Genomic DNA, 13,765 nt, shown 5'->3' on the forward strand with positions numbered 1-13,765 from the left:
GTAAAGAAAAAAAAAAAAAAAGAAAAAAAAAAAAGGGAGCAGAGGGTGGTAAGGCAATGGCACAGTCAAACAAATGAGGCCTCAAATTAACTACCCATCCATTAGCACTCATTAGTACCTGGCTGTCGAGAGCACTCGCTGAGATGCTTCATGCTGCAAAGTGCATAAACCAAGTGATTAGTAGTGGGGGCCTTGGTCAGCAGGTATTAGGGGGTGCACTAGGGGGGAGGGAATCTCTAGAGGAGACTCCACTTGACATTTCACTGATAATCAGCCTGCCTCTCGGTGTTTTTAAGTAATACGCACAATGATTGGTTGCCAGTATGCCTTTACATGAGGAAAAAGAAGAATGGGTAATATATAAACACCATACAGTCAATTAGCAAATGAATGGAGTCCCCTTTATTTAGAGAAGCTCTGGTGAGATTTGAATAAAGACCACTAAATTGAACAGCTGCATTTTATACTACTGCTTATCAAAACAATGACCCCTAATTCTGTGCAGCTACAGCTAACATGTTAAATTACAAAGTTGGCTTATAAAAAAGAAAAAAAGATAATATTAACCATGCATGCACATTAACCTTTATTGGTCCTCCAAGAATATCAAACTTTACGATCAACCATATTTGCATTTGAAAGGAACAACCTTCAGGAACAATATGAATTTGATTTTTTTTTGTGTCGTCATTCAAACATTATCTGCAGTGAGAAGCAGATCAATCTTGGCCAGGGAATGATGCGTCTGGTTATCAGAAATGATTTATAAATAACAAATAGGTTACATAGAAATCTGCAGGTATAATTCCCGATGTTGCTGAAGGTTGTTCCTTTCATGTGTAAATACGTCGTAAACAAAGTGTCTCATACTTGTGGTGGACCAGAGACTAGAAAAGGTCAGAGGCGCATCTCATTGCCATGTTGAGGCTAAAGTGGGCAACTGAGAAAGTTTTACTGCCGTACAACCGTCAAGGTCTGCATATGAACGCACGAGAGTAACATTTAGCAAGATTTTGTGCGGTCAAGAAGAAAAAAATATAACGTTTACATCTTCTGCACCACATTTTCAGGTCTGTACCGACTTCTCCTTAATACTGTTCGGACTTTTGACCGCCCCGATGGCCGCCACACATATCTATCAATCAAGGCAAATTCAATTAGGCTTGAGCACTTCTGCAAATTTCTGAGCAGAGGTAGGATCCATTAGCATCCGTACTGCATGCCAAAACGTATCACAGGGGGCAGTGATTTACCACGCGGCCACAATGCAGCTAAGGCTTAGACTTAGACGGGGGACGAGAGATACGGGCAGAGTTTAATAAAGATGATGGAACGGAAGAGTCCATTAGCGGAACAGGTCTTGGGCCGGTCTTCCAGCTATAATTAATTCTGGGACCCAGTAATAAAGTTAAGTGCCCGTAAGTGGAGCCGAGGGAGAGGAGGCGGGCAAGGAGTCTGAAGGTGACTCTGCCATAGCGAGAAGACCTGATGCAGCGGTGTGATTGCTGATCAGCAGGGCGGAGGCTCTGTTGCCTCACTTCCTGCTCTAATCCAACCCACTTGGTAATGTAATCTATTTAAGGGTGGGTGTTCGCGTTGTAGCAGTGGTTCACGGCGTGGACTTGGCATTGCATATATTCAAATCAGGATTTGGTGACCAATTAGCAGCTAATATCTCTGCCAGCACACAGTTTATCGGAGCTTTTTCTCTAAAAACATGTCTGAAAACAATGCTGATGACAACGGTGACAGTAAGCCAAAAAAGACAAGAGCAGTAACATACAATGAGCAGTAAAAAGATATCGATGATAGCTTCTGGAACGCTTATATCAACACAATGAGATTCTAATTCAAGTGCATCTATAGTAGGGTTGTGTATGGGCAAGAACCTGACAATACAATGCGTATCATGATACAGGGCGTACGATTCAATATACTGCGATACTGTAAACAAGGCAACATATTGCGAATGTTAAATCTTATTTAAGGAAAAATGTCTTAGAATAAAGAACACACCACCATATGCATACAATCTGAGCATTTGCCACAGTCTCTGTACCATCCAACATCACATAACTACTTGTTGTGCAATCTGAGCCACTGCCAAGAATCTTTGCAGGTATAAATATATAACATAACGTTAGTTTTCTAACCTGTTTATCAAATGCAATCAAGCGGCTGCAACAGTCTCAACAAACAACGTGAGACAGATACAAAAAAAAAAAAGAAAGAAGAAGAAACTGTCAGCAGACATCAGCCACCTGCTGGGACTCCTTCAGTCTAGCTCTTGTTTACTGGGTCTACTGGCCTGTCCCAACAATGTTTGTTGCAAACACTCGATACTGAAGTACAGTCAGTGGGAATCACTCAACAGAAAGACACCAACAGAGCAATCAGGACAGCCCAATCTACAACACCCGACTGATGAGACGCTCCCCTATGCAGCCAATCAAAAGGGAACATGTGACAAGGACAGATACAGAAAACGGGGCAATTGCCACAAACATCCGTTAGCCTCTTGCTGAGCCAGAATGGGGGTAAATTGAAGGTGTGTACTTCATGCTGTGTGTCTGTCAAATTATAGGTCAAGCATTAAAAGAACTCGGGGGCATTATTGATCTGATCTGGAACAACGGGCTAAATTATGAATCATGGAGTAAGATTCATTCAGTGGAAATCATTTTCACAAAAGGTGCGGGAGGGTTTTGATCACTGACCTGTGATGATCAGACATTCGTTATGATCCAGGGCTTCAGTGAAGAGGCGAGAAACAATGAGCTCAGGATTGATTAGAAAACGGATTTCCTCTTGGACTAAACCAGAGCTGGTGACTCCTCCTCCCACAAACTGGTTGGCAAAATCCACCTGCAAATCAAGAGAGAAAGCTGGAAAAACAAACACTTTGAATTTTGAAGTCGTGTGCACATATTCTTACAACAACAAAAAAATGTCTTTGACTGTGAAAAATACTAGTATAGTTCCCCAAACTAGGACAACAGGAGGAAAACATCTACATGAAAGGGTCTCAGACCTTTTTCTTTGATTTGTGACAGAATCCCTGACAAGCTGATTGGAAAGGTGGCCTGGGGTGCGCGCATTACTCAGACGTTTGTCCCCCCCATGCCAAAGTGAGCTCTCCCCAAGAGCTGCACTCAGGTGCGCTGCTGCCAGACGCAAATATCAAAACAAGAGAGCAGTCCTACAGTCATAAGTAAACATCTCCCTCCAGTCACAACGTGGTGCTGACGGATGCCTGTGATATATCTTCCTGCGTTTGTTCTTTCAAAATTGTGGGCAGATGGGTGACACTGATTTACTTGTTTATTTCTGGTTTGTTTATGATTCAAAATACAACACGCATCTCATCGTTTCAAGTCAGACACAGACGTGACAAGTCATTGTTTTATTTAGAAAGCAGCCATGTGGAACATATAACCCAAATTCGGGACAGACAGTTGTTGCTCATTGGCCTAAAGACAGTCCCGACCAACCCCGTCACCAAACCCACGAAGAGGCTGCAAAGGGGTGAGCAGCATTCTGAGGGTAGATCTCCCCAAACTGGTCACTCAACTCTGGGACAGCGGGCCATCCTCCAAAGTCTGCTTTGACAGGCTGTCAGCACCCCCCCCTCACCCACCCCCCCACCCAGCAGAGCATCCATCAATCCGGGCCGCAGTGTGCCCCGGAGCTGGTCATGTGTGCACATCAACTGTCAGCTTGTGGCAACTGGAGGCAAACAAAAGGTGAAAGGCAGAGCGGGCCATCCTGACAGTGTACAGGAAGCATGGCCGACAACAGAGAGCCGAGGAGGCTCAGAGGCCTCGACCCCAGTCCCAGCGCACACTCCCTCCGACGTGTCACGGGCTCCCTCAAAGGCCTTTTCAGCAGTAGTAAGCATTCTGGGTGAAAGACTCCAGAATGTTGTGGCTCAGTGATTGACTACAACAGAGGCGAAAGAGGATGGGAACCAAGCACAGGGTGGAGTATCCCTCAAACTAAGAGCTCCGTCAAGCTAAAGAATATGATTCGGCAAATTAAAGTCCTTACAAATCACGCTGTCTGTATACTTCCCATCCTCGGCATCTTACCTGAAGCATTCCGTAACCATCATCCTCAATGGTCCCTTCACAAGTAATGTGGATCTTTGTGAGTCGAGTCTGTGAGCTGAAACACAAAGAATGAACTTTTCCAGTTAACTACAGTTGAGACGATGGATCCTTGATTGCTTCCAAACAGTCTACTGGATTTAGCAAGCTGCAGGGATCTTTGACAGAAACAATACTGCAATAATTCTTTGATTACAGTGTCAATACACTACACCTTCTCCAATTCAGAGGTTTATCTAAGCTTTTCCGCGTGAATGTTACAAGTCCAGTAGGATCTGACGAAACGAGAAGGGAAGTGAGAAATATTCAATATCTTATTTTACATCAGTAACAACGTATTGCTGCAACATTTGAAAGTTGTATCTGAACACCTACTTTGTTCGGTGACACTTTTGAAATAGCACATCAGGGTTTTCAGTTTCTCAATCTTCCTTAGAGAGGACCCCTCAAACAGCCTGAAGGCAAGAAGAGATTATGAATTTAGTTCAGTTCTTTCAATAAGACAACACATTATTCTCCTCTTCTAAAAATGAAGCACACTTTTTAAGCAAGCTGGTTATACATGACATCGCAGCCGAGTCCGCTAACGGTTAAACAACTACAGCAAAAGAACAGGAAAAATGACTCTGTGCCGTCGACACACTAGACCTCCACTTTGGCCATGTGAGTTCAGTCATGCTTTAACTTTTGATATAAATTGGTTCATCTCTCACTCAGCTTCCCTTTCAGTCACTAGCCTTATTATATAGGAGTTCCTATGCTGTTACGACAATGGAGTTGCCCCAGGCTTGCCATCACAGAGTCACACTCATGTGCCACTTCACAGCACTCACAAAAAAAAATAAAAAATAAATAAAAAATAAAAAAATGAACAGAAAGGGAAACAGGGCTCCCTCTCCTCGGGGGTACATTAAGAAGCCCTGTGTCCCTTTTAAGCAACAGAGTCCTCAGGAGGCAAAAGGTCAATCCCCCTGAAAAATATCACATTAATGCACGCACACACACACACACACACACACACACACACACACACACACACACACACACACACACACACACACACACACACACACACACACACACACACACACACACACACACACACACACACACACACACACACACACACACACACACACACAGTGTTTGAATGAACTTTCCACCATCTCCGTCAGTAGCAAACTCTATAAAGAGCGCCACAGCCTGCCTCACATGCCGCAATAAAGAGAAAGAGATTCCATGTGAGTGAAATGAATTAATGACAAAAGGTTGATGCACTGAGAGCCCTTCAGGGGCCGAGAAACGCATTAATCTAAGTCTGCTCCTGCATTCATTTCTACTTTTTGTAGAAACAGCCGTGCGTCGTGTCATCCTCGGGGCAAATGTCTTTGACATAAGCTAAGCCACTCGTGGAAGCAGGCTTTTAGGAACAAATTGCAATATGGTCTTTGGGGAAGAGAATTTATACACGATTATATAACATCAATATACCACCCACAGATGTGAAGAAGGCTATGATGTAACTCAGGAAAAGGGTATAAGTGACTACAGTATGTATAACAGCTGGGTTTCTGTATCATCGGAACAAGAAAACTGGGTAATCAAGCCTGGAAACTCAGTTTGAACTAAATGCACTTCATGGTGAAATAATACATAAGCTTGCTTCTGAAGAATACTTTGAATGACAGCGACAACATTCAATCCAGACAAAGAAATAATGGTCTCAATAGTCAGCTTTATCTCAATGCAAATAATGTAAGACGTCTGAATTGAGATTTAAAAAAAACAAACATGTGAAGATAAACAGATTTCTGTTAATTTGAAAGTTTGGAACAAAAGTAATAAAACAAAAATAAATGAATGATTTAAGAAAAAACTACATTTTCCAAGCTGGCTCGCAGCAAATGTGTGATTCAGGACGTTTTTTCAGCAGCAGGCTAAAAAGATGACACTGGCTTTCCTTTTTCAATCACAGCAAAACCTTTATGTGAATGAAATACTGATGCAATTGAACTCTGCTACAGCCTTCTGCAGAACAACCAATGGCCGTCTCCATTGTCAAAAGCAGCCATCTGAGTCAAAGTTAATTGAATTCCCTCCTCCATTTAGGTAATTACACTGTGATGCCAACAGAGATGGGGGGGACAAGACTGAGCAGTGATCTGAAGAACGTTGTTGCATTACACCACCCAGACCATCTCCACAGTGAAAGCTTGCAGGGATTAAAATGTGACCCTCCTGCCCTCCTCTTTATTATATTTGATGCTTTTGAAGGGATGCGTTTGGCTCTTAACTGCACATAGAGAAAGGTATTTAGTATTCTGGTAAAGCTGCCAGAGAAGGACCAACAAATTGTATTGTAGTGTATAGTTATTGCAGCCTAAAGGAAACGTCTGTTTCAGACATTTTTAAAATTTTAAATCTATCAGATCAGTCTGTAAAGACGTCAGAGCGATCACCGTCTCTGATCAATATACTCTTGTTGTAAGACTGTTTGCTCATTTGTCATTAAATCTGCGTACTGTGATTTTACACCCAGCCAGAAGATAAAATGAGGAATCATGAAACATATACAGCGGTGTCCCCTCATGGAAATTAAACTAGTTGTCCCAGCAGCATCATTTACGAAACTGATTATGCAACTTTAAACATCGTGGATAAAATCTACCACACCCCTACGTTACCTGAAGAAGTTGATGTCTGGGTAGTTGCAGTATTCCTTCCTTCTGGAGTTGCGTCGGGGGAAGGTGCAGAAGAAGGCGTTGGCGAGCAGACATGCCACCTGCTCCTGAGACATGGTGATGGAGTGGTTCATGCCTCCCTTGAGGAGGGGTATCGGCTAGAGGAGGAACAAAAAAAAAGGTACAAATGAGGAAGGTCAAAACTATTTGTGTTTGCCAATTTGCCGAACGAGACTTTGAAGCATGTTGCATAAATGTAGTAATTTGGCACCACTCTGTGCTTCTTGAAGAAGCCATCCTAATCACAATCAACATCCAGCTGTGCTCATAAGAGATCCATACTCCTAGTAAAGGCTGTGGGTGAACAAATAAACATAAGCAATTATGTTATGACAATGGGGAGAGCTTGTTGCATTAAAACTATAGCCACGCAGGAAATGGCTACAAGTTGCATGGCCAAAAATGAGCAATTTAGGAACACAGCAATAATGATGGATGGGATGGATTCAATTCATCGTGCACTCTGTTTAGCAGGTCTTAATGTTGCAGTCATGTAAGAGCACATCCAGTTCACTTAAGTATTAACCTCTTCATCGCTCCACATCAAACACAGACCAGTTTTCAATGGAATCAACTGAATTTTAGACGAGCTACTCAATTTTCTATCCACTAAAGAAATCAACTCTTAACACAACACATTTTTCTACGCTACTCACGTGTAGAATAACACTTTTTTTTATAATTTTGGAAGCCTGCATCACTACATTTGCCACACTAAACACTAAACACTGCTGTAGCGCGGACAGTTATTCTCTGTCTGGGCCACTTTGAGTATTAAATTAATCAAACTAGAAATATATTTAACACACAGATGTATAGATAAAATTTGATTACTGGCTGTTTGGCCAAATTGATACACATAAAAAAAAGCCTTTTAATGAGACTTTTTTTCGGGCTGCAAACACACATTGCTCTTCATCATCCACATGCCAAAGAACCAGATTACCAAGAGGACTTTAAAACACAGGACACATCACCATCAATCGCTACGTGCCTCGACCTCGCCATTTTTACTACCATTTCACAAGATATTTGTCACGTTGTGACCTAACCCGCTGCGGGGGATCTACTGTGTCACAGACCAGTGAGTCAGTGTCTGTTGGTTAGTGATGACTGTTACCTTGGTACAGAGCTCAGATGCTCTCAGTGCTAATTGCACCATGTCTGGCAGCAGGGAGCCAAACAGATGTTCAGCAGCATCAGGATCCAGGACCTTGGAGAGAGCAAGAGATCTGTTTATGTTTGTTGTTTTGCCACAAAACTCAGCTGTGACATTATTAGCTGTTTGGGTTGATTAGGACAGATAGAGGACGGATAGAATTAACAGCTCTGATCCGTATCAACATGTTCAGTTTTACGAAGAAACAAATCAAGGAAATACAAGCAACGCAAAACATCAACTGGCAATTTAAAATTCCACTATCCAACCTTCAATACTGTTCATGCAAATGTAAATAATAAGAATAACTGACTATTACCTCATATTGAACATTTAAAAGGGATCGTGAAAGACATGGCTTCATATCATTAAAATACATCTGGCTATAGCTGGACAGCTTGTCTCTAATAACATCACCAGAAACACATTTTAAAGTAACGTACCAATCTCCACAACACTGCTTAAGTGCACTAATGCATTTGAGACAGTACACACTACCCGCATTTACTCCCATATTGGCTACGAAATGTCAGAATGATCAATCACAGAGCAATTTCATCAAGGTTGCACGGCCATGCCAGCTGATGAAATAGTCTTCCTGGAAGAGATGCAAATGACCCGAGCGTTTGAAATGAAAAGGACAGTGTGTTCCCGGGACAGGAAGCCTCGACTTGTGATTTAGCTAAGGACATTTATATTACGGCAAAAGAAGCCTGACTAAACAGTGTCATAAGTAATGACCTGGTTGACACCATAAACCGCTCCTATGGGGTGTAATAAATGAAGGCAGTTGACAGGGCGAGACGGAGGATATAGCTGAGGTAGTATGAGCCCGGCTCTTTAAATCAGCAGAAGACAGTGCATCAAATCAACTGAACTAACACTCTGTATGACTCGATACAGGTCTGTACATCACGCCAAACTGACAAAGTAATCAAGCAAGATGCAGGCGTGTGAGCAGTGAGAAACCAGAGCTCCCATACAGATTTAACACAACTCCTGATGCTCCTGTTCCTATTCCCCGCGGGTCGGAGCAATAAAGCAATCTGCTTGACTGCGTCTGCGGACGTGTGACCATGTAAAAATAAAAACACTCGCATGCTCATAACCGTAAACACAACACTGGTTTGCCAGAGAAAGAGAAATTGACAAAAAAAAACAAAGCTGTCCGTCAACAGCTTTTCAGTTATTCATAAGATGCGCGTGCAGAGATGAATATTCAATGAGGGTGCCTGGCCCGTCACTCCGTGCCATTCATGTCTACTTTTCTCTGACACTCAAAATAAGTCTGCTCCAGTGTCTCCAATCCAGCATCTCCGGGGCAAAAGTAACAAAGCAAAAAAATGGGGAACATTACGTTGAACTGTTTGCTATCCCCATGTGTGTTGCACTGGAAATAAATCCTCGGTTATTGGTTTTAAAATGAAAATGTGTTAAACACCAACAGTATATTCTGTGGGCTGCTATACGAGCTGCTTTCTATCGACGCATGAAAGATATGAATGTGTAGCCTAATTGCTAGAGCCGTTTCAGCATATTCAACTATTAAAAACACAGATTTATAACTCAGTCAAACGGAGAATAAATTATGTAAGAGAGGGAAGCAATAAACAGTCTTCGTGGAGAGGAACTGTGTGCGTCAACTTTGCAATAATACATAACATAAATAAAGCAACTGTTTTTGTGTGAGCTACAATGATACAGTATGTGGCTTTCAACAGTTCGTTTTTTATTAATGGTGCTGGAAAATGTAGCCGTCTGACAAAATCAAGTGTTGCCTTCCCAATAGACTTGACAGCATTCAAATTCAACCACAACGACTAAACTTGGTCTTTGTATAAGGCCTCTCGACCTCTTCTTCCCCATTCGGACATGATTTATGACATACGTACGGCACGCGATTGATTCAACATTATAAGGCAGAGAGTAAAGCATTCTCTGGGACGTAATGTCAGCCACTTTCATTTCTGACAAGTTACTAAACGTGACCTTTTGGCAAAAGATTAAATTATTTCTCCAGACTCCCATTTTGCCTCTGAAGGGGCTGCAACATTCTCCTGTGAGAACACCATTACTGTACAAAATAATAGAAACACATTTGACATACTGGCATCCATGAAAAAAAGAGTTACATGCACTTCTTTCCTGAGATGTGAGATATCATAAAAAAAACATGTAGCTGATGTATTCTAGAGGATGCCATGCACCGGGTGGATGAGTGCTCCGACTATAAGGAAAATAAAGCTTATCATTTGTCTCGTCCTACAGGCTCAGGGTTTCTTATAAAAACACTCACGACCCATCTCTCCAAATGGAAGATTCCCATCCCCTTCATGAGGCAGACAGTAGTACGGCCCTCTGATTCTCTACATGACGCAGAGCGCATCAAGACAAAAGATGATGGATGGCCTCCAAAACGAGGCTGGAGAAGACACTGACAACTCAGAGCAACAACCAACAAACCAACAGGGCTCATTATACTGTATGTACTGTTTTCAAGAAGTAGAGAAACAAACAAGAAAAAAGGCTGCCTAGTACGTCTATCCATAAATACAGATTCCCAATGCCAATTAAATACTGGTCACATCAAACTAAATCTAATCTGGTGAAAATGCAACATCCGTTTCACTGCATCTTCCACAAAGTGTAGATAAATATTATCCTAACTATCTGATGAGACATCTGGACTTTCTGTGACCCGAGCTCTGTGAGAAGCACCGACACCGGTTTACAACGCCTTCTGTGGGGCAATTAAGTATCACGATTAGACAGATGATGTTTAATCAATCTACAGCTAACCCTCCAACATCATGCGTCTTCCATCTGTGTCTGCATGTCTGCACACCAGTTCATTCATTAAATCACTCTTCCAAAAAAATAAAAAAATAATTTTGAGTACAAAGCAACTTCATTCACTACTTCTGGGTTCAGTGATATTCATAGAATGATCAGTTATTATGACACTTATATTGTTTACCTTAGTGCAGTACAAACGTAATGCGGTGAAGTCCCATTTCTTGGCCTGTGAGGCACTGTATTTCAATATTGCATTCTGGAACAAACAAATTCAATTATCACACAAAATTGAAAAGCTAAACTTGTATGAATTGTTATTTTCAGTCATAATTACTGTGTGTGTGTGTAAACTCTCAAAAAAGCAAAATTCTGAGAGACTCTCCATTTCTGGGCCTATGGCGCCATCTTATGGTTTGGTCTAGTAACTACAACTACAATACACCCCCTCGTTTTATGAAGTGGAATACACGAGGCCTTGCTAGTAAAAGGACACAGATGTGAAACTTGCCTTCAACTCTTGTTGACTTGAAAGTGTGTCGTTTAAAGTCTCCTTGATCAACTCCCAGCGACTCTTTTTCTGAAGTTCTTGTGTTACCTGTGGAAGCACACATGTACCAATGAATGTTGGGTCTCGGCAGGGTGATTTCAGTTCAGCTTTTCATACGCAAAGAATGATAACGCTGTGTTGATGTGCCCGTTTCTGGCAGTGATTTCATGATTCAATAAACACAGGACCGTCTTTTGCCCCTAAATTGTTATATGAGACATGAAAAGTGAATGTGGACGGATAAGCATCGTGACTTGTAGCCTCTCTTGAATGTCTTACCTAAAGTGATATTTCAATACTTGTAAAATTAAGTATCACAATGCTAATCCTATAATCCTCATTGATAGCAATAATAGACTGAATATGCATTGCAGCAAATGTTCTTATAATGATGTTTCATAAACGCTTGGACCGTTACCTCATCCTGTACAGGAAATAGGTTCCGACTGGAACAGGGCATCTTGACATAGTCATCGTCCCAAGTATCCTTAAACTTAGCAGGATATGGAACAGAGACTTTACCGTTCTCAAGAAGGTCCGTCTGTCAATGGGATTGAATGAAAATAAATATTAGTATACACACATCTGTGTGAAAACCAAATAGTCCTACTGACAATAAAATATAGATATGTAAGAAACTTAAAGAATAAGCATAATTTTAAAGATCAAATTATTACTTAAATAAGCTGACTCACAAACCTGCAAAGAAGACATTGGGTTGACCAATTAAATTGCTGTCTGTTTCCATAACATAACCACTTGAAGTGCTTTGAATACTAGTATATATATATATATAAAAAAAAGAAAGAACGTCTCAAACCCGTATCATCACAGTGTGCTGCCCACGAACGTCCCTCAGCGGAGGAAGCAGTCCGCCACATTCAGGCATTCTCTTTAGTTCGTTGATTGGTGTCCCGAGCCATTTGGCCTCAGCAGAGGTAGTTTCCTTGTCTGCATCTTGTTTCTCTGGAGACTTGTCTGGCCTGCGCCTTCTCACAGGTAAACCTGGTGAGGACGTCCCTGAAAAGAAGTCTGTTATTTTGGTTTTGTGTTTGACAGAGTCCGCTGAGCTCGCTGAGCATGTCTCCACCTCTTTTTTCTCTAATCCACCATGATTGCGGGACAGTGTCTGCATTAGCCCTCCTCCTGCAGAATCCTTGGAAGGCGGTGATACAGGTTTGTCTTCATCCAGCTCCTGTGGTGTCAAAGGTTGGGTTTTTTCATCTTCGTCAGACAGGGTGGGATGTTCAGCATGTTGGCAGTCCAGAACCTGAGCTGAAGTGCTTTCAAAGCCACAGTCGCCGGCCATCTCGACATCCTCTTGGGTTTGGCACACTTCAGGTGACGTGGGTTTTTTTTTGGGCTTAACCAACCATTGGTAAACAGTATTTCTAAACTGCTGTGGTGTGGGGCCGATTCTTTGACGATCACCTTTTATCTTTACGCCTCGCAAACTATCTGCTCCAGTCTTTGGTCGTTTATCCATCTTCGTCTCTGTGTCGTTTTGCCTCCTTTCTTGATTTTCTACTGTGTCATGATTATCTCTGCTCTGAATAAATGAAGATGGGGCTTAAAAATAAAAAAAATATATTGTTTTACAAAGAGGGATATACTAACGCAAATGACATATTTTATATATACTCTGCCAGACAAATATTATCTAAAACAAATTACCTTGGAGAGAAGATGAAGGGGACGTTGGGGCACTGATTTCAACCCTGAGTCTCTTTGCTGAAGGTTCAAAGTCAGCCAGCGCAGTCATCCTACAAAATGAGAAAGTAACACACAAGACATACCCATATTATTTTGAGAGAGATGTGTGTGTCTTGGCAGTTTAAACATGAAAACAAACTACACGTATACTCACAATACAACTTGAGCTGACACCACGATTGAGGTGTTATTTGGTTTTGTCCAGACTTGTTTCTTAGGCAGTCCTTTCTTCAATATGTGAGCAAATCTTAAGATATGGTAAGCAGCCATACATGACACAAACTGTTGTTTCTTGGATACTTAATGACGCAAGGAAATGGTGTTTTGTATTTCAATATGATTCAGACTTGATTCAGACCTTCGGTCGTAGTAAGTTGCTGTCCAACGATAGTTTGACAGACTATCTAGAAAACGACTGTCAACAAACCATAGCTCATGCTAGCTAACGCGTATCTGCTAACTAGCGTTGGACTACAACGGATTGTTAAAACAACCCGAAAAATCGTTTAGGATAGAGTCTGACACTTGAAAGCTTCAAAGTATACAACAATAACATTTGTTCGTTGATGATAAAAGAAAGCACAATCGTATTTATAGCGGTTGAACATTGCTACAAACACAGTGCCGTTGTTCAACATCAAAACACTTCCGCGTGCGAGTGACGTCCAAGTCACTGAAATATCGCGATAATTCCACTGCAGTT

At 41.7% G+C, this 13,765-nt stretch overlaps 1 protein-coding gene across 2 annotated transcripts in view; it reads right to left on the bottom strand.

Moving 5' to 3' along the window:
- Positions 1-13,733, bottom strand: part of LOC142951969 (poly(ADP-ribose) glycohydrolase) — a 21,845-nt gene extending 8,112 nt beyond the window's left edge. Inside the window, exons 1-12 of one of the 2 annotated variants that reach the window (XM_076093910.1) lie at positions 13,217-13,733; positions 13,024-13,112; positions 12,170-12,918; positions 11,768-11,890; positions 11,311-11,397; positions 10,984-11,058; positions 7,968-8,060; positions 6,791-6,945; positions 4,482-4,561; positions 4,321-4,381; positions 4,089-4,164; positions 2,718-2,865 (exon numbers count right to left, since the gene is read on the bottom strand). In XM_076093910.1, coding sequence (XP_075950025.1) covers positions 2,718-2,865; positions 4,089-4,164; positions 4,321-4,381; positions 4,482-4,561; positions 6,791-6,945; positions 7,968-8,060; positions 10,984-11,058; positions 11,311-11,397; positions 11,768-11,890; positions 12,170-12,918; positions 13,024-13,112; positions 13,217-13,332 — 1,852 coding nt within the window. In that variant the 5' untranslated portion in view covers positions 13,333-13,733. Of the gene's footprint in view, positions 1-2,717; positions 2,866-4,088; positions 4,165-4,320; positions 4,382-4,481; positions 4,562-6,790; positions 6,946-7,967; positions 8,061-10,983; positions 11,059-11,310; positions 11,398-11,767; positions 11,891-12,169; positions 12,919-13,023; positions 13,113-13,216 lie in introns of those variants that run through there. The other variant, XM_076093911.1, reaches the window with a different exon arrangement.
- Between the last annotated feature and the right edge of the window lie 32 nt (positions 13,734-13,765).

This window comes from Anarhichas minor, unplaced genomic scaffold (genome assembly GCF_050575085.1).
Source record: "Anarhichas minor isolate MPS153535 unplaced genomic scaffold, ASM5057508v1 ptg000017l, whole genome shotgun sequence".
Taxonomy (NCBI): Eukaryota; Metazoa; Chordata; class Actinopteri; order Perciformes; family Anarhichadidae; genus Anarhichas; species Anarhichas minor.